The sequence below is a fragment of the Eretmochelys imbricata genome, chromosome 20 (genome assembly GCF_965152235.1).
Source record: "Eretmochelys imbricata isolate rEreImb1 chromosome 20, rEreImb1.hap1, whole genome shotgun sequence".
In the NCBI taxonomy this organism is placed as follows: Eukaryota; Metazoa; Chordata; order Testudines; family Cheloniidae; genus Eretmochelys; species Eretmochelys imbricata.
Window position 1 is genome coordinate 13,505,332 of NC_135591.1, and position 20,980 is coordinate 13,526,311.

Sequence of the window (20,980 nt, forward strand, 5' to 3'; positions counted from 1 at the left end):
GCACCCCGCTGGTCTCACTGCTCGGAAGGAAGGGGACCCGGGACAGCAGAAGGATGCTTTAGGGGGATGCTTTTAGCAGGAGCCCAGGGGGTCACAGCAGGGTCTGCACCCACCTGCCACACAGCTCCAAGAGCCTCTCCTCAAAGCTGGCTTGGAGCAGGGGTTACCCATGGGGCCTCTCCCCAGGGATGGGGGGAGTGGGCAGCGTGCCACTGAGCCGAAAGGGCCCAGCCCAGCAGGGGGCAGGAAGGCCCAGAGGGGTGGGGCAGGGGAGCTCCGCAGGGGTTCTGTCAGCCATTGACCCCAACTGTAAACCCTGCATGTAATGGAAACCACTTCAAGCTGGGAGGGCAGCTGCACCCCCTAGTTCCAGCATGGATGGAGCTGTGACCTGGCCCTGCAGGGATCCAGCTGTTGGCAGGGATCAGGGTCAGTGCAGTCAACTCTGTCCAGCTGCCTGCTCCCTGTGCTGGGGCCTGACACAGACCCTCTGAAGCACCCACTCTGCATGACCCACCTCCAGTGGGGAGAGTGCTCCGGGCTCCAACTGAACCCGGGGGAACTGGGGGGGTGCCCCCCTGCCAAGATCCAGCCCATGGCACCCAGAAAGCCAAGGGCAACTAGAGGGAGAGGGTCAGCAGCCTGCAGCTCCCGTTGGGTGCAAGGTGGATCCCCCCTGCCCCCACCACTGAGCATGATGGGGAACCCAGCCCCGGCAAGTGCGATGGAGAACACTGCCCCCCCCGCCATGAGCGCAATGGTACAGCAGGGCGCTGAGCACTTTGGAGGCTGGCTACAAGTGGCTTTGCCCCGGCACTGCACAGGCTCCATGGCAGAGCTGGGCCAGGAGCACCAGTAACGCTGGCCCCTCATTGCAGGGCAGGGGGACCCGAGAGCCATGGGGCTGCCAAGCTGGGTCCCCGAGAAAGGCGGCTAACAGCAAAGGCACCTGGGCAGAGTGTGGAGGAGACGCCCCTCCCATGCTGGATCCCCGACTCTCCCCTGGCCTGGGGAGCTGCTGGGCTCCAGAGCCCACCCCACGCTGGCTGCACCCAAGTGGCAGCCCCCGGGAGGAGGTAAGCCCACGAGACCCCCCCATCAGCAGCATCTGCCCCAGGAAGGGCCTCAGTGGGTGGATTGTAACTGGCTACTGCAGTGGCAGGGAGTGCACAGGGACCCACCCCCTGGAGGGAACAGCCAGTGGAGATGGAGGAAGCAGGATGATGTGGGGAAGCCCTGCCCTCACCACACCCCAAATTGGGCACTAGGTCAGGACAAACAGCCACCACAGGGGGCAGCAGTGAAGCAGGGTCCAGGGTGTCGTCCCATCCCATCCCGGGCTTGGTTTCAGTAGCAATGAGTCTGGGGGACCCCCTGCGAGCCCTGGGATGGGGCAAATGTCTGGGCTGGGCAGCAGCCACCTCCGCTGACCCTGAGGCGAGGTTCCCCATTGTTCAAGGGCTGGGAAAGCAGCGGCTGCCCAGAGGGTCAGAAAAGAGCCAGACACCAGATCCAGCAAAATCCTCCAGCGTGTTAGGGCGCCAGGCAGTGCGTCATACAGGACAAGGGGGTGGGACACAGTAGAGATGGGGGCAGCAGTGGGATCCGTGCCCTATCGCAGCAGAGACCACTTGATCTGTTCTTTGGCTGACTGCAGCACCTGGAAAGCAGAGACAGGGGGGGGCTCAGCTGGAGGGGTTGGGTGGCAGATCCTCTTCTCCCCTCCCCTCCCCTCCAGTGACCTGCCGGCCTGGCACCATCCCCCTCCCCTCCCCTGCAGAGCTCACTAGCCCCACTGCTAGAGCCAACCCCCTTCGCCATGATGACCACTGGCCTCAACAGCCCTGCAGGGGGCATGAGAGACCCCACAGCTCTCTGGTTAAGAACAGGGGCTGATGCCAAGATCCAGGGCCCCAGCTGACTGCTGTCCCTCCAATCCCAGAGGGAGCTGCGTGTGGGGCAAGTGCTACCTGCATGTCAGGCTCTTTCAGAAGCCCTGGGCCCTTTGACTACAGGGGCCTTGCCTGGGCACCACTCCTCAGGAGGCAGTGTAGCTGTGGTGGAAGGGTCCGTGGGCCGGCAGGACAAAGGTTTGCCAGGATCCAGCAGGAGAGACTGGCTGGAGAACAGCTGGGTCAAGGGACGCGCTCTATTACTACCAACCCGGCCTGCAGCCACGGGCACCAGCTGGCACCAGGTAAGCAGGATCTGCCCCTGCCATCCCGCAGGGCTCCATGAGTTTCTGGAGTTACAGGCTGTTCCCCATGACTGGGCCAGGCACTGCCTCACAATGGGGCAAAGGGAACCGGATCCAGGGTTAAGAGCTGTCTTGTGGCTCGGCCCAGCCTGTACTGGGACAGGCCCCTGACAGGGCACAGGCAGGGCACTCTGTCCAGCTGGACAAGCTGCCATCTAGAGCTCTGGCCAATGAGCAGCGGGCCTGTCTGGAGGCAGAGCAGCCCTGGACAGGAGAGCGCCAGGACAGCCCCTACCAACAGGCTGCATGGCACAGTGTATCTAAGGGCCTGGCCTCAGAGCACCCAGCCCAGAAGGAGCTGGGTTACCGTGGGGCCCACAGTATTTCTTAGGCCCTTACTCTAAGTTAGTGCCACCCTTTGTGTGCCTCGCTGGCTGTGGGCTCCCCAGGGCAGAGGCTGTGCCCACCGCTGGGTCTCGTGCGGCACAGAGCATGCTGGGGGCGGTTAACAATTGCTGCACGTTGCAATCCAACTCCATGCTGGGAAGTGGTCAGGAGGGCACCCCCCCATGGACCACATTGCCACTAGGGGGCACTGGAGTCTGCAAAGAAATCAGGACCAGGCCCCTGCGGGGAGGGGGGGAGGAATCCCTGCTGGTCTGCCCTGGGGAATCCCATGCTAAGATTGGGAGGGGCCTGACTGGGGGAGGGTGGGGCCTGGGCTGGAGATGGCGAAATCTGGGGATGGGAAGTTGCAGAGCCCTGGAGCCGACTGGGGGACAGGCCTGCCCAGGTTGGGGGAGTGATGCCGGTGCGCAGGGAGGGTGGGGAGAGGGACAGGGATGTACCTGAGAAACTGTCTGCTCTGTCAGGGGGACGTCTTCGCCCTGCAACAGACATGTCATGGAGCACCACTTCCAGCCCCCCAGGGCCACAGGAGGTGCTGCCCTGAACCCCACCCCTCCATGCTGCAGGGGGCACTGCCCTCACCCCCCACCCCAATGCTGCAGGGGACACGGTTCCCCCCTCCTTCCCAATGCAGGGGGCTGGGCAAGGTGGCCAGGCCCTTCCCCACTGCTCTCAGGGAGTCAGGCCCCAGCTCAGCCCCAGCCTGGTTCGCAGCCCCCCAGCCCCTAGGGGCTGGAAAGCAGGAGGGGGGGCTGCCTCTGGGAAGGGCAGGAGTGCAGCAGGGGGTACATTGTGCCCTGAGGAATTGTGCTGCCCCTCCCCCACCCACCCTGTAGGGCAAAGCCATTCCAGGGGGAGCAGGCTCCTGCCCTAGCGCTCCCTCTGGGTGCCCAACAGGGGGCAGAATGGGCAGTTGGCATGGTGATGGGCAAGTCCAGGAGGAGGAGCCTACTGGGACAGAAGCTGGGCTCTGCTCCCCAGGGGGAGGGGCTCTCAGATTGTGTGTGGGGGAAGAGCGGGGTGCTGCTGACCAGGGGGAGGGGCTCTCAGAGTGTGGAGAAGCAGAGGGGGGGGTGATGCTCCCCAGGGGGAGGGGCTCTCAGAGTGGGGAGGAGCAGAGGGGGGGTGCTGCTCCCCAGGGGGAGGGGCTCTCAGAGTGGGGAGAAGCAGAGGGGGGGTGATGCTCCCCAGGGGGAGGGGCTCTCAGAGTGGGGAGGAGCAGAGGGGGGGTGCTGCTCCCCAGGGGGAGGGGCTCTCAGAGTGGGGAGGAGCAGAGCGGGGGTGCTGCTCCCCAGGGGGAGGGGCTCTCAGAGTGGGGAGGAGCAGAGCGGGGGTGCTGCTCCCCAGGGGGAGGGGCTCTCAGATTGTGTGTGGGGGAAGAGCGGGGTGCTGCTGACCAGGGGGAGGGGCTCTCAGAGTGGGGAGGAGCAGAGGGGGGGTGATGCTCCCCAGGGGGAGGGGCTCTCAGAGTGGGGAGAGAGCGGGGCTGCTCCGGGGAAGGGGGGCCGCACTCACTTACCCGCACAGCCACTCGGTGCACCACCTGCTGGGGGTCACTCTCCAGGATCACGCTGAGGGAGGAGCACATGGCCTGTTAACACTGTGCCAGGTGAGAGAAGCCCCTGCTCGCGGGGCCCCCCGTGCCCAGGCTGCCGCCCTGTGCCGCACAAGGGGCACCACACTGATGGCCCAACGGGCTTGCGACAAACCCTCCATCCCCAACGGCCGGTCTGTGAGAATCTGGGCGACTCTGACCAGCTTGGGACTGCCCAGAGAGCTGGGTGGCCAGAGGAGGGATGGGCGAACCGAGCTGGCGGGGAGGGAGGGGAAGGGAGCCTGCAAAGGGTCAGGGTGGCCAGTGCAGGGAGAGGGGAGAGACATGCAGAGGGTCAGCCTGGCCAGCTGAGGACAGGGTATCTAGGCAGCCAGGCCCTTCGGAAGAATTTAAACCTCCCTCAATTCAGAGAAATGTCACCTTCCCAGGGCTGGGCATTTACAGCGGGCACCTCTCTGGGAACACGCTGCAACCAGTGTGTACATGTATATGCCCACGCCCACACCAACCAGCTGGACATACGTGATGACAACAGCCAGCTGGAATCGGGGGGGTGGGGGGGGGGCTGGCAAGCAGGGTGTTCCAGCCCTCCCCAGGGAGCACTTGCCAGCTGCCAGTGCTGATGCCTGCCCACCACCCCTCAAGCTGGGCAGAATGCCCCAGCACTCAGGCCCTGGACACAAGAGCCTGGTAAGATGGGCCCAGGACAAGCTGGGTGGAGGGAGGAAGTTGCAGCCTTGGACCCCATGGGGGGAGCGGGAGCCGGAGCCTCATTTCTGTGTGGACACTGGTGCTCACCCTCCATCCACGATCTCATCCACTGCCAGGAAGAGACCCTCCATGTTCTCCAGCAGGGCACGCTTCTCCACGTTCTTCCTGCCGAGAGACCCGCGCCCTGTCAGGGAGAGCCCGGGGCCTTGGCGCCAGACCCACCATACCTGGGCACCAGGCGCAGCCCACACACCATGCTGCAGGGCAGCTCAGGCTGCCACCAGAGGGGTGTCAGGCCCCCTGCCCGGCAGGGGGAACTTTGGAGCTTCCCGACAAGGAGCTGCCTGGCTCAGATACGTCCAGTATGGGGTGGGGAGAGGAGACTCAGGTCTGACCCACTAGCTCCTTGTGGGGCTGCCAGGCTATATGGACTAGGGACTAGATGGGCAATGGTTCTAGGTGGGCTGGGCTCCAGTGTGCTGGAGGGGGAGGGGGACTGACAGTGTCTCAGACCTCCGTTATGAGTGTAATTTAATATCTCACTGAAAGGTGACAGGGCCAGAAAGAGTTAATTAACTCACAGACTGACCTGACCCATGGCTTTAGAGATTGGTTAGGAAGAGATGGAAATGAACAGAGCTTTGAAATGCAGCCTGCATTGTTAGAGATAGAAGGATAGATGTCAGCTCAGGTCTTGTGATGTCAGCAGACAAGTCTTGTCTGTTGCTATAGCTTTGATTCAAAGATCAAAAAAAGGAATATCGTCATTTAGGAGAACACTTGAGTGAAATCGTATTACTGTCTACATGTCTCTTGGAAGGTCGTGGTAACCTGTAGCTGACCTGTTTAATGGATAAATGACCCTGGGCTAATCGCCATGATGTGTAGGAGAAGAAAAGTTAAGCCTCTTGTCTTCTCAGGCCAAAAGGCTGCTGGAAATGTATAAAACCCTTGGGACAGGATCCTTCTTCACCTCAGATCTGCTCTGGGTTTCAAGAGGGGGAAACCTTAAGCCATAAGGACTGAGATCCCCAGTCACTGACTGGAGTCACCCTGAATATGGACATTGGACTATAACCTGTGGACTATTTCTAAAAGGACTTTTGGCAACTACAAGCTCATCTCTGCTCTGTATCAGAACCACAGGAAATGAATTCAAGTCTGTCTGTATACTGATCTTTTAACCAACTCACTCTCTCTCTCTCTCCTTTTTTAATAAATTTTAGCTTAGATAACAAGAATTGACTATAAGTGTGTATTTTGGGTAAGATCTAAGTTATAATTGGACCTGGGTGTGTGTCTGGTCCTTTGGGATTGGAAGAACCTTTTCTTTTCTATGATGAAACAAGATTTTCAGAATTTATCATCATATGTTTGACATGTGTGTCTGTCATCGTATGTTTGACATGTCTGGATGGAGGCCTGAGGCTGGGGATTTTAAGGGAACTGCATTAGTTGGGCTGCTGAGGAACCAGGGAGGTAATACAGAAGTTGTTTTGGGCTGGCTTGGCAAATCTAATTGGAATATCCACCAGGTTTAGGGGTTTGTCTGCCCCGTTTTGTTTGCAGTTCACCCTAATTGAGTGACCCCAGCTAGCTCCCACAGTCAGCATTGTTACACCCCCGTCCCGAGCACATGGTTCCTCAGCCCCACTGGAGATCAGGGATGCGATTTCTGCCAGCAGAGGATCTGGCCCACTAGGCCCCTCCCCTGCTCTGATCCAAACCCGAGGAGGAAAGGTGACCCCCAGGGTTCATGCAGAGTTTGGAGAGCGAACCCTGGACACAATCGAGTTCAAGCCGTCCGGAGCGAGACCTGACCGAAGCGCTGACCCAGCCAGGTGGGCAGTGTTTGGCCAATAGTGCCTGGCGCTCTGGACTCTGCCCTAGATCAGCCAACCCCCTTGCTGCCCAGTGACTGCACCGGCCCCCCAATCTCCAGGCTAGGGCGACAGGACTCTGATCTTATCTGTCCCGTTCTCAGTGGGATGGTGATCCTGCCAGGAACTGGGGCACTGAGGGGCAGAGCTGGGGCCCTGCTGGTTCATTCCCCTGCTGGGCTGACTGGGCTCCCGTGGCTGGGGACGGCTTCACTGCCCCAGAAAGATCCCCCTCGTGGAGCAAGCAGGACACAGGGCTGTGCTGGCTCAGAGGGGCACAGTGGGGAGTGGACCTCTATCCTGGGGTGCTGAGCAGCCATCAGCAGGAATGGCGGGTGCTGGCAGGATCACGCCCCGCCGGCCGTCTGCAGCTGGTCCGATGCCCAACAGGAGACATCGCCCACAGCCCCTTCCTCAGAAACGTCCAGTTGGTACAAACCACTGGTGTCACTGGAGCCTTGCTGATTTACACCTGGCCCAGGCCTGGCCCGAGGGGACTGAGGACTCAAAGCTGACCCCCCATTCCAGGCCTTTCCGGGTCACCTCATCCTGGCTCAGGTCTTACCCTGCAGCCCATCACCATGGCATCTGGGCACCTGCCATGTCTAATCAGCAGCAACAGGAGGCCCCTAGTGGCCCAGTCTGAGCAGGGGTGGCCCTGATGCCGGTGTCTCCCTCACTGTGAGCTCTGGGGAGGCTCCCAGCAGTGTGCTGAGCCCCCGACTTCCCGCGCCAGAGCCCCAGATGGTCCTAGACTGCCCAGACTGACCCTCCAGCCCCCCATCTCCCACTGCTGGGGGAACTCGAGCAGCAGGAGAGCCCTCCCCACACACTGCTCCGCCCCGCCGCCCCTCACAGGGCCTTACCTCAGCATCTGGCTGAGTGAGTCGAAGAGGCAGTTCAACACGGCCATGAGCATCAGCTGGAAGAGGAGACGACGCAGGTCAGGGAGACCAGGCCCTGCCCCAAGCGCCCCCTCACACAAGCCCGCTGCTGACACCCAAGCAGGTCCCTGGGCATAGGGCACTGGGGAGGGGCCATCTGCTCACGGGGGGCTGCCCCTGGCAGGAGAGATGGACAGGCGAGGGGGCAGAGCATTATCACTGCTCTGATGGGGGGCAGGGGCAGCCTTTAGGGCCTGATTTGCAAAGGGGCCCAGTGCCCACAGCCTCCACTGGGAACAACAGGGGGTGGAGGATGGTGGGGGATTCCCCACAGCTGCCCATGGGGGTGTCTCCATCGTTCTCCATGGAGTTGATTGGCATGGAGCCCTTTTGCCGATCTGGTGCACAGTGTGGCTGACTCCAGGGCCCACTGCCCTGCCTCACCCCCCTCACAGCGTGCCCAGGGTCAGCTCCCTGTGTGGCAACCGAAGGCTGCCCCCCTGGCACTACAAGAACGCTCTGCCGCAACCAGGCCACCCACGCTCACATGGGGCAGGCAGCGGAGCACCAGCTGGGAAAGCAATGGGGGGCTGCGGGCGATGCCCCAAGTTGCAGGAGCCGGCTGCGATGCCCCGTCCCTCAGCAAGGGCCAGGTTTCTCTAGGCAGGCGCCCGCCTCCAGTTCTGTACCCACAATCCCCTGCGGGCACAGAACATCCTGCCCCCCAGCACCCGTGCTGGCTAGGCTGCCCTGACGCAAGACTCTAACTCCTCCCTGAGTGTCCCCAGGCCCGGGGGCCCTGGCAGGAACGAACCTCGTTCTCGTAGGAGCTGCCGATGACGTAGAAGTACAGGTCGATGCTGCTCTTGTAGACCACGGTCAGCCCCTCCAGGAGGGCGATCTCGCCTGGGAATGGGGACAGGCCCACACGTGAGGAACAGGCCAGCTCGTGGGAAAAGGGGCTTTGCTAGGGTGGGCTCACCAGTGCCCGCCTGCTGGTGAGGCAGGGAGGGGAAGCCAGCATTCATGGGATGGCACCAGTCTCGGTTTTAGGTGGGCATCCCAAGACCACCCTGGTTCAGAGCATCATCGGCAGGGAGGGCATGGGGGTATTCCCCATTGATTCCCCCGAGTCTGGCTGCTGACTCAATTGCATGGCCCTGCCTTAACAGAGGTGCCCATGGTGCCCCTGTGACCCAGATCACAGTGTCTGATCCAGCCCCCCATGGAACCTCTGGGACCCAGAGCATGGCACCCAACCTCCCACCCTGCACATGGCACCCTGGGGACCCAGAGCACAGGGTCTGACCCTCCCCCCCCATGGTGCCCCTGGGACCCAGACGCGGCATCTGCCCGTGCCCACCCCACTGCAGCGAGTGGAGCTGCAGGGCCCATGAATCGAACCGGCAGGGAGATCGCAGGCAGCGGCCCTTCCCCCTCGGTGTCCCGTGGTCCCCATCCTGTCAGGCCAGGGCACATACTGTCTGTCCGGTGGGTCTTGTTGAAGATGTTCTTCTCAAAGGCTTTCTGCTCCTTAACGGTGGGGTATGTGTCATCATAGTACTGCCGGGAGAGACACGCGCGTTACTCCTGACCCTGGCACAGCTCACCCGGCACCTGTGCAATGCCAGCCGGGCCCGGAGACCAGTCCAGTCCAGATGGGCACAGCCTGCAGCTTGGCACTGGGAAAAGGACACCAAGCTCTCACACCAAACCTCGGGTGTGGATTCTGGGCGCCCAGACACCCACAGCAGCCAGAGAGCACCACGCACTGCAGGACCCGGAGGGGAAGAAGCAGGGCTTGTTTTCCTGCACATGTCTTTGAAATTGTAGGACCAGGAGTGGGTATAGGTCAGGACTGAGGGGCATTGGCAGAGCTGGAGACGAGCCCGGGGCTGCGGGTTGGGACTGAGGGGCACTGGCAGGATGGGGGGAGTTTGCTTTGCCCTGTGTCTGGTTCCAGAGTTGCTCCCCTCAATCCCTACGTTCCCAGTCCTGGAATTCACTCACAAACGAGAATCTCAGGCCCCTGCCTGCCCTAGGGTAAGGTCGTGGGACTCAGAGCGCAGCAGCTGACGAGAGCGTGGCATCTGATGCCCCCCTGCCCCACCCAATGGCACCCCTGGGACCCAAAGCGCAGCATCTGACGCCCCTCTGCCCCGCCCTGTGGCACCCCTGAGACCCAAAGCGTGGCATCTGATGCCCCCCCGCGCGGCACCTTTGGGACCCAAAGCCATGGCATCTGGCCTCCCCTATGGCAACCCTGAACCCAAAACGCAGCCCCTGTCCCCATCCCTGCCCATCCCACAGTGCCCCCGGGACCCAGAGCACACCCCACGGCATGCTGCCTGCGGGCACTCACCTTGGCAAAGAGGCGGTCGCCATCGTTATCCAGGATAAGGACGGCTTTCACCGTGTATAGGGATGGCTCCTGCAGAGACACAGGCCCAGTCACTGCCCAGAGCTGCCATGGCCCTGTTCCACTCCAGCCCACCCTCCCCACCCGCAGGAAGTTCAGCCTGCCAGGGCAGCACATGGGGCAGCCGCGGCCCAGAACTGCCTACGCTGGGAGCTCAGAGGGGTGGGTGCCATGGCACCAGGATTAGGCCCACACATGCTCCCTGTGTGGGGCTGGGGGGGAGGGGGGAGCCGGCTTGACGGACCACCCTGGGGCATGGATCTCAGCACATCTCGTGGGGCCAGCTCCGATTCCGCCCCAGGTCAGCAGGGCTGGAAAATCAGTCCCACCCTGACGGCTGTTCTCAAGCTGGTGTCCAGCAGACGTGCGCATCGCCCCCAGATGGGCACTCAACACAGGGCTGGACTTACCTCCCCCAGACGGCGCCAGCTGTGGGCCCTGCTGGGGGAGGATGCCCCCGCCCGGCAGACAGAGATGCTGCTGCCCCGGCATCTCTCCCTAGGGGTTTGCAGACCAAAGGGCCATCCCCAGCTGGCGTCGGGGGTGCTCTGTAACCAGTCCAGCTCTGTCACGGTCGCTCCAGGCCCAGCTACCCCTGCCTCCCACGCCCTCTCTGCGCCCAGCACACGTGCCCACTCGCCCCATGGCGAGCATGGACAGGGGCACCAAAGGACCCCGCAGAGAAGCATCAGAACGAGTATGGAATCAGGGGGGAGCCTGGCTCGCACCCCACAGATTCCAGCTGTGATCAGGTCCCACATTATTATACAAACCCCAACGGCCCATGGCATGACCTAGATGAATGGCTGGGTGTCTGCACAGCTGGGGGGAGAGGAACGTTCTGGGAGGGCTCCCCCCATCCTTGGGTGCCAGCATCCATCCATCCCCACCACAGGCCTGACCCCCTCTTGGCTGCCCCTGCCCTGGTGTGCCGGCACCCCCTACTCAGGATCCTCCAGGGCCAGACCCCTCCATGCACTGGTGAAGCCCCCCCCATTGCCCCAGGTGCGAGCAAGGCTACCCCGGGGCCCCAGTCCAAGCTGCAGACAGGCCCAATGCCCCATGCCCGGTAACACACAGGCCTGCAGGCCCGAGCACCCCCAAGCCAGCTCACTGCCCCACCTCCCGGCAGCCTCCCCAGCCCTGTGCTCTCCCTTTCCTCAGCCAGCAGAGGGAGCTCCAGGCCCACAGCAGCTGCAAACATGGCTCACCAACGACGCCCAGCTGGTGCTTTGGCGGGCGGGCGTATAAATAACCGGCTGCTATCGGGAGAGCTGGCTTCCTGCTGCCACCCCCCTGCTCTGCACGGGGCAGCTCTAGCAACCGCGTTTATCACTCCCCACCCCGGCCAGCCGCTTCCCCCTGGGGCCCCGCAGCATGGAGCAAAGGCAATGGCAGCTTTGACAGCTTCAAAGACAAGGAAAGGAGCGGGGACTAGTGGTTAGAGCAGAGGTGGGCTGGGAGCCAGGACTCCTGGGTTGTAGCCCCTAGTTCTGGGGAGGGAGTGGTGTCTAGTAGTCAGAGCAAGGGATCGGGGGGCAGGACTCCTGGGTTCTATTCCCATCTTGCCCCTGCTTTGCTGCCCAGTGTCAGATGATGCAGATTACAGGTGTTATTTGCACTGGGAACGGAGTAAGCCGGGAGCCGTATCCCCTCTGCGCAAGGACACAGGACAGACAAGGGGCCCCAGCACTAAGAGGCCATGAATGCAGAAGGCACAAGGGGGGCAGCAGCTGGCAGTACAGGGCTGGAGGGGACAATGGGGGCTCTGGGCCCCCTGAGGGCTGGCTGCCAGCACAGGGCTTGGGGGAGGGTGGGGGGGTGGCCAGGGCAATGGGGGCTCTGGGCTCCTCGGGGGCCACTGGCTGTCACCCAGACTGACGAGAGCCCCCCATCGCCACCAGGATCCACCCTGGTCCCAGCCATTGGCCGGGAAGCAGAGCAGCCAGCCCCAGGCCCAGCAGGGCTCATTGTGATACCCCATTGTGAAAGCCTGCGCAGGTCCCACTGAGATGAGGCTTTGGCCCCAGGCTCTAAGGACTGATAGGTCCCACCTAGCCCCAGGCCTGTCCCCACAGGGCCCCCTGAGCGAAGGGCCATGAGGGAGCTGACCCTGACTAAGAGGGCAGAGTGGGCCAATCCCCAGCCCCTCTACCCAGCCAGCACCACCCCAGGCACTCGGCCCTTCATGGTCTCTCTGCCGATGCTCAGCCCAGCCCCAGCTCATTCCCCATGCGGCTGCCAGGAGGGGGCAACTGGTGCCCACCCTGGCTATGGAGGCGGCACAGCCCTTCCCCTCACCTCCTCCCAGCCCGGAGGTCACAGGGCCACAGCCCAATACATGCCAGGCCCCCCAACCACCAGGCCCTTTGTTACAGCTCCCATCTACCCTAGTGAGGCACGGCTCTGTGCTGGTGACCCATTGTGGCTCCTCCCCACCGCACATGGCCTTTGCCCCGTGCAGACCCGGCTCATGGCAAGTCTCCATCCACCCAGGCTGGTGCCATCACCGCAGCGCCCGGCCTGCTGAGCCCTGAACACTGATGGGATCCTGCCCGTGCAGCACGGCACCCCTAGCACCCGGCAGATCGGGGGCATCATTCACTCAGACACCCACAGATGCACGCGAGAGGTGGCACACCCCAAGCATCGTCGCCCCTTGTCTCCAGGCCACGCTCGGAGCTGGACACACACACAGCTGGATTACCACCCGGATTTACACTGGCACACCACCGTGGGGGGGGAGGGGGGGGGGAGACTGGCTCCCTGGGGGGAGGGGGCGCAAGATGGGGCAGTTTAGCTCCTGGAATGGGGCTTGCTTGTCTGCAGAGGCTCAGGAAGGTGAGCAGCACTATTGGGGCTGTTAGGGGCTCAGGCTGGCAGCATCAAAGTCTCCCAGCACACTGGGGCAGGACCGAAGGGATTCAGCCCATTAGGGGCCCGGCCATTTCTGTGCTTCCAGCCCCACGGCTCAGGAGACCCTCAGCCCCCCAGAGTAAAAGGAATGGGGTTTGCAAAGATCAAGACCCGTGTCACATGGAGATCACTCCCTGCACCCCACCGCCAGGCCTCCGGGCACCGCCAGGCCTCCTGAAAGGCTCCTGAGTTGCCAGCGGTGAAGGGGCTGGGAACCAGGGGAGCCTGTTGTTGACGTATCAGGTAGTCTAAGCAGTCAGCTTAGTGTGCGGCAGAGCCCCACACAGGCCAAGACCCACAGCTCGGGGCTGCAGACCACAGAAAAGGGGTGGAGGCACCTGGGTGGCGCAGCAGAGACCTGGGGGACCCCAAGTGAGATAGATGCTAAAAAGCTCTCGAGACAAAGTTCTGTGATGCACTGACCTCCACATAGCCACAGTCGGAGTGTATAACAGAACTTCACCTCAAACGCTGCGGGCTCTGCGTGCGGCACCCCCACCCCATCCCGGGCCCCCCATTACTGCCTGGGGCCCGGCAGCAGAGCAGAAGTGCAGAAATCCACCCACCTGCGGATCTGAGGAGCGCAGGGCGGTTCCCAGACGGGCATGGCGGCCTCTCCTCAAGCTGAGACTCTGCCAAGGAGAACCAGCCCCTGGGGAGAGGCTCCCAGAACCAACCCTGCACTGGAGCCCACGTGGTGCCAATCGCCCATGACGCCCTCTGCTCCCCACGGAGGCTGCTGGTGCCCAGCACATCCAGGATTGGGCCCTTGCCTGTTGTGACGCATGGACTGGCTTCCACTGGGCACAGCATGGGACTGCCCCACTTCTGAGAAGCCAGGACCCTGCGGGCTGCCTGGCACCAGCCCAAGGGACCCCTCCCCATAGCTGCTCATCCTTGTGTCTCCCAGGGGATGGGGGAGAGGACAGGAACTGCCAGGTGGCCAAGTTCCCCAGCTGACTCCACAGCCCTAGGGAGCCTAGCTTCATGGGACTGGCCTTCCCCCAGAAGCCAAGCATGGCTTAGCCTGCAGGGAATTGGGCTCAAGTCTGCAGCCCTTTGTCTCCAGAAGGGCCCTATCAGAAAGCTGGGCTGATCCCCACCCCCAGCCCAGGAGACTGAGACAGTGTGGCTGAACCTGCCAGGAGCAACCAGGCTATTCGGGGGTCTCCAGTTGTGGGACACCCTAAGGGGCCTGATTGGTGGGTGCGCAATCTAAGGGCCTGACTGTCAGAGGTGCCAAGCACCTGCTGCCCCTATGGGCGTCACTGCAAGTGGGTCTGAGAATCAGGCCAAAAACTCTTTAGGGCTTGTCAACATGGGGAGTTAATTTAGATTAATTCCATGTGTGGACACTCTTACTCCAGTATAAGAGTGCCTTACTCTGAATTAGCTTAATCCACTTTCAAAGTGGATTAAGGGTTAAACTAATATTAACCTACTAACTGACACATGGAGTTAAACTGGAATAGATAATCACCTTTACATTAACACCCTGCTTTATTCTGGATTGACTCTCAAACGTACCCCAGCCGTTAACTGCATCCCGCATTGGTGTGACTGTCCCGAGATTCCCCTCCAACGTGGGGGCTCAGCCGTGTTCTTCTGGGTGCAGCTGGGTGGACAGCCCTGGAGAGCTGCATGCCCTTCAATGCACTACCCCGACATATACCTCACCCTGACCAGGACCAGACCCTCTCTGGAGATGACAAAGGAGACCAGTCTCCATTCGCTCCTTGACCGACGAGAGGGCAGCTGTACATGAGCCAAAGGAACCACCTTGAAAAACCACAAGCCTCTTTTGCATCCAGCTAGTAATTTACAATAGCTGCTGCCCTGCGCTGGATTAGAACCGGCAGCCTAGAGCTGAAACGGCTGAGTCTTCCCAGCCCAGCCCCTGCTCCATCCATCTCCCCTCAGAAGGGAAATGAGAAGCAAGCCTGGCAAAGAACTCAAGAGGAGCCCTGGAGGATTTACACTTCTCTAGAGCCATGCTGTACTGCAGAGCAAAGCAAATAAATACACATTTTAAATCTATAACGAGCGCTTCCAGAGGGCAGAGGGCCTGGAGATCGAGAAGCTGCCTGAATTTCTCTCTGGAGGTTTTTAGTTTGAGCCTCAAGCAATCAACCATTAAAACGAGATGTTAAGAGTTACGGCACAGTTTATACTGATCATTTAATTCAGACGTTTCAATAAATTAGACTTCATTCAATTCAAGTAGGTGCTCAACAGCCCAGATGGTCAGCGCAGTGTCAGTAGCCACAGCGTAAACCTTTGATGGCTGCCAGGACCCTAACCAGGGGATAGCACCAGAAAAGAGATGCCAGAAGCCAAGAAATACAGGTGGGGCTTTATTATTATTATTTGCAAAGGCGATTGGAGAACCTGTCTGCAGATAAAGGAGAGGGGCAAAGAGCTGCTGGAGCAACACAGAAGGGCACTTTAGACCGGGTATTGTCAGGATCTCCAAACACTTTACAAAGGAGGTTGGCATCATTATTATTTCACAGATGGAACAACTGAGGCACGGGGCAGGGAAGTAACTTGCCCCAGGGAACCCAGCAGCAGGCCAGTTGCAGAGCTGCACGTGGAATCCAGGAGTCCTGACACTCAGCTCAGTGCTCTATCCACCCACAGGGAAGCATGCAGCAAGTAGCCGGGCTTTTCGGGTAACGCAGCTGCATACCTGACTTGGAAGAAAATCGTACACACAAAACGACTTCCCACCTTCAGAAACAATTCCCTCCGGACGACTCGGCTCTGGTGCACAATATATTAAGAGCCTAAAGCCCAGGATCTTTCTGCACTGAGATAAGACAGGTGCACGTCCCTGGCTGTCAGAACTGCTGCTGGCCAAGACAGACAAAGCCACCAGAGGTTTTTACTCCCCTAGATTCATTTCCCCCTCAGCTATCATTCCCTAGCACAGGGCAAATGAGAGAGTCCAGCCCTGTCACCCCCTAGGCCGAGTTGCCCCATCTGAACGGGCTCTGACCTAGATCAGGATTCCTCTGGCCTAAGCACCGCAGAATCAGAGCACTCCGGCTTGAGTGTGACCCCTGGGAAGGGGGATCTCCACTGCACACACGGGAACCTGAGGCAGGGGGCAGAGTAAGTGACTGGTCTCCGGAGTCCAAGTCCAGAGCCCTAGCCCGCCCTTCCTGTGCTTCAGAGCCAGCTGTAACATCAGCCTGGCCTCCGCTAGAGCCAATCCCCTAGGACGGGCAGACGTGCAGGCAATGCTTTGGAATGGTCAGGTGCAGCGTAAAGGGGGCAGAATGCAGTGGGGCGGAGGGGTAGTCCCACCACCCAGCTGTAGGGGCAGGAGGAGGGTGACTGGAGCACTGAGTGCGCTGGACGTCCTGGGCTCCCAGCAGCTCCCAGGCAGCCATGCCAGGCCTGGGTGAGCTAGAACAGCCTGTGGGCTGCTCTCCTTTGTGTAGGGGACCACGCGGGAGCTGACCACAATGAGGGAGGCACAACTGTGACTTCAGGCTGCCATTCCCCTCCCCACCCTCGGTTCCGACTCTGGAAACATGCAGCAGAGACTCGGGCCCCGGTTCCACACACAGAAATGCCTTGGCTGTTTGGCAAGTGCCATGCGAACTAGCTGGAGCTGACCAGGCTCTCAGAGGGACAAGAAACAGTCCAATCCAAACCAGTTTGGCGCCAGCTTGGATCCACGAGTTCAACCAGCCCTCTCCCCGCTGGCCCTTCTGAAACCTCCCAGAATCCAGCATGCCCAGAGTGTTAGCATGTGGGGAGCAAGCCCACCCCCAGTCTCAGAGCCAGGCAGCCTGGCTAGAGGGACAAACTGGGCTTAAACCGCTTCTGTGGAGTAGCCTCCACAGCCAAGGCTTGGAGAGAACATCAGGGGCAGACCGCTGGCCCAAGGGGCCCTCTGCTCTTCCTGGTCAGCTGCCTGTGTCCCACTGGCCATGCCCAACTCCCTCCCAGCTCATTCACACAGTCAGAACCAATCAGTCCCATTCCCCCGAAACAGGGCTACACCTGCGCTGGGAACATCCAGGACAAGGGCTGCTCCTGCCCCAACTCTCCAGGTTATTTCTAGCCCTGGCAGCTGCAAAGATGACAGACACTGAAATCACACCTTCCTGATTGCAACCTTGAGCCCTATGCCAGGTGGACAGCCCCTCCCGCCTGTGCAGAGTCAAAGGAGCTTCTGGGTGCAGGAAACACAGCTTTCCCCCCCTCCCAAGAACTGTGCTTTGCTCCAATCCCTCCCTCCAACACCCCACATCTCCCGGGGCCAATGGAGGAACATTCCCTGCAGTCAAGGCCCTGAGTACTGGGAGAAGCAGGGGGGCTAAGCTGGGCCTAAGGCCTGCAGCAAAGAGTCCAGATTTCTGAGGAGGCAAAGGGGAAGTGACACTGCAGCTCTGGGTGCTTTTGGGGGGTGGGGGAGGGGAATTTTATTAAATCAGAAACTAAGCCTACCACCCCATTCAGCACAGTGACCCCTGGTTTATTTACTACACTGGGATCATTTCACACGGCCCTACACTGCTGCATTTTCAGAATGCTGTGAGGTTTTGCTCCAACCACACACAAGAATGTCACAGAAGTCATCGGTTCCAGAAGTTTGGACAGGAGAGGAAGGAATTTTGCCTTTGAATTTTGCACCATTTAAACTGTAAGAGTCAACATGGTGCACCAAACAGGGGCTGGTTTGCCCCTGTCTGACCTAGCATTCTAGGGCCTCGACAGACTCAGGCCTAAGTTATTCAGTTTTTCCATGTTCTCCCCTGAATGCGAGGTTTTGAGATACTTGTCTCAGAGCAAGCTGCAATGGTGTAACTGGTTTTTGAGGAGGGGCCCTGCCCTCCCCCACAACTGTCCTGTGTTACAGAGTAGCACCCAGGGGCCCACATGACAGTCACAGCTGCTATCTCAGGAGCCAGCCCCCAGGGTTAATGGTCTGTCCAGATCATACATATCCTCCCCCACAAAAGCTGGAATCCCTCCCCCGGCCCAGACAGAAGGGGAACTCCCACCCAGAGCAGGAGGTAATCAACCCCCACACAGCAAGTGTTACCTTGCATACGCCCCTGCTATCCTCACACCAAGGGGTGATACAGGTCAGCCCCCCCTCCTCCCCCCGAGCCAGGTGCACCAGCCCTGGGGCAACCTCTCCCCTGCCAGAGCCTTACACAGCCCAATCCCAGCCACCATGTGCGTAGCAGGGGTACCCAATGGTGGTGCCCATTCTCCCCCTACCATTCCCAATGGCAGTGCCCATTCCTCCCCTTCCTCAAATAGCAGTGCCCACTCCTAGATTCCAAGACCAGAAGGGACCACTGTGATCATCTCATCTGACCTCCTGTACAACACTGGCCATAGAACTTCCTCAAATAATTCCTAGAGCAGATCTTCCAGAAAAACATCCAATCTTGACTTAAAAATTATCAGTGATGAAAAATCCACCATGACTTTTGGTAAGTTTTGCCAATGGTTAATTACCCACACTGGTAAATATTTATGCTCTATTTCCATTCTGAATTTGTCTAGCTTCAACTTCCAGCCATTGGATGGTGTTATACTTTTCCCTGCTAGACTAAAGACCCCATTATTAATTATTTGTTCCCTATTTAGATATTTATAGACTGCAATCAACTCACCACGTAACCAACCATCTCTTTCTTAAGCTAAGCAGATTGAGCTCCTTGAGTCTACCTCTACAAGGCAGATTTTCTAATTCTTTAATCAGTCTCATAACTCTTCTCTGAGCTCTCTGTCAATTTATCAAAATCCTTCTTGAACTGTGGGCACAGACCTGGACACAGGATTCCAGCAATGGTCACACCAGTGCCAAAGACAGAAGTAAAATAACCTCTCTGCTTCGACTCAAGATTCCCCTATTTACGTATCCCAGGGTTGCATTAGCCATTGGGGCCACAGCGTAGCATTGGGAGCTCACATTCAGCTAATTATCCACCATCACCGCCAAATCTTTTTCAGTTACTGCTTGCCAGGATAGTCCCCCATCCCGTAAGTATGGCCTACAGTTTTTGTTCCCAAATGTATACCTTTACAGTTAGCTGTATTAAAATGCATACTGTTTGCATGCACCCAGTTTACCAAGCAATCCAGATCACTTTGAATTAATGACCTGTCCTCTTCATTATTTACCACTCCCCCAGTCTTTGCATCATCTGCAAACTTCATAAGTGATGATTTTATGTTTTCTTTCAGGACACTGATAAAAATGTTAATTAGCACAGGGCCAAGAACCAACATAGGAAGACCCCACTGGAAAAACACCCACTTGATGACAATTCCCCATTTACCGTTACATTTTGCGACCTATCAGTTAGCCAGTTTTTAATCCATTTGGCATGTGCCATGTTAATTTTATATCATTCTAGTTTTTTAATCAAAATGTCGTGCGGTACCAAGTCAAACATCTTACAGAAGTCTAAGTACATTACATCACCACTCTTACCTTTCTCCCCCATACCCCCCAAAGGCGGGGCCCATTCTGCCCCCGCTTCTCCCAGTGGCAGAGCCCATTCCTCCCCCCACCCCAACAGCAGCGCCCAACCCCCATCCCACCCACTGGGGGTGCCCATCTTCCCCCCTGGCAGTGCCCAACACCACCCAGTCCCCCAACAATGGAGTCCGTCCCCCCCAACAGCAGAACCCAATCCCCATCCCCCAACAGTTGAGTTCATCCCCATCCCCCACACTGGCGGGGCCCATCCTTCCCCCATCCCCCACACTGGCTGGCAGTGCCCATCCCCCACACTGGCTGGCAGTGCCCATCCTTCCCCCATCCCCCGCACTGGCAGTGCCCACCCCCCTGGTCCGACCCCACTTCTCCCCCCGCCGGCCGGAGCCCGCTCCTACCAGGATCAGCGCCTCCATCTTGGCCTCAACGATGCTGCCGACGTGGAGCAGGAGCGTCAAGGGCCGCGCGCCGTTGGTTGGTCGCCTGCCAATCGGAGCTCCAGACCCCGCCCTCTCCCCATTGTGGCCGTTCATTGGCTAACCTGTCTCTCACATTCAGCCAACCAGAAATTCGATTCCAATGACTGGGCGTGGCCCAGAAAGCCCCGCCCCTCAGCCTTCGTAGCTAGTGGTCGGTGATTCGAAGGCGCCCTCTCGGTCGCTAAGTCCCCGCCTCCCGGGCTGGGGTGGAGGGGGGCAGCGTGGAAGGGCGGGATAGTTCCCATGGCGACCAGTGAAGCGGTGACGTAATGCGTCTCTCCAGCCCTGTGCAGTGGCTGGCGGGATCACATGTCACATGACCGGAAGGAGTCTTTATCCTCTCTGTGTGGGCCCCCCTCGGCGTGGGGTCATGACCCTAACCCGGGCACCCTGAGCTCTCCGGGGTCGTGACCTTGAGGGTGGGGGGCGGGGTGGGCAGCCATGCTGGCTCCCATGGGGCTTCCTTGGTGGGCGGGGCCTGCAAACCCCACCCCTCTATCCATGCAGGGTATCAGCTCCTGGGTGGGACATGCCCTCAGCCAGCCCCCTGCGGCGACCTCCACACATCACTTCCCCACCCCATGCCTCAGTTTCCCCATTTGCGCAATGGGGTGATGGGACCGACCTCCGGTAACACGCATTGTGATCTGCCCAGCAGGGCAGTAGGTAACACCTCTTCCTCCTAAGCCCTCGTTTCATGCCCCTTAGATGGCCTTAAATCTAGGGTGACCATATTTCCCAGTGGGAAGATGGGACACAGTGCAGGTCTGGCCCAAGCCCCTACACAAGGCTGGGGTCACCGCTCACCCAACCCCGACCTCCCCACTTGCTCAAGCCCTGCCCCCGCGTGGGGCCAGCATTACCACTCCCCCCCCCCCATGTTCCTCCACACCACACCCCACTTTTCTGACAAAAGTCAGTCTTTATCCCATTTGTTTTCGCCAACTGATTAAGTCACCACGAGAAAATGGGACAAATGCCCACTTTTGCCAAAAAACTTGGGACGGCCAGGACATGGCTTAAAAAAGGGACTGTCCATGCCAAAACATGACGTATGGT

The 20,980-nt window shown here is 59.6% G+C and overlaps 1 protein-coding gene across 2 annotated transcripts; it reads right to left on the reverse strand.

Moving 5' to 3' along the window:
• Positions 1-1,511: 1,511 nt before the first annotated feature.
• COPZ1 (coat protein complex I subunit zeta 1) lies at positions 1,512-19,945 on the reverse strand. Of its 2 annotated transcripts, XM_077838406.1 has the most exons (9): positions 19,841-19,943; positions 9,998-10,066; positions 9,117-9,198; positions 8,450-8,541; positions 7,618-7,673; positions 4,959-5,036; positions 4,125-4,176; positions 3,046-3,084; positions 1,512-1,660 (listed from the first exon to the last, which is right to left on the reverse strand). In XM_077838406.1, the coding sequence occupies exons 1-9, from the start codon at positions 19,856-19,858 to the stop codon at positions 1,613-1,615; spliced, it is 534 nt and encodes a 177-aa protein (XP_077694532.1). In that variant the 5' UTR covers positions 19,859-19,943; the 3' UTR covers positions 1,512-1,612. The 2 variants fall into 2 exon arrangements, with proteins under 2 accessions (XP_077694532.1, XP_077694533.1); XM_077838407.1 differs by lacking the exon at positions 4,959-5,036 and having other exon boundaries at positions 19,841-19,945.
• Between the last annotated feature and the right edge of the window lie 1,035 nt (positions 19,946-20,980).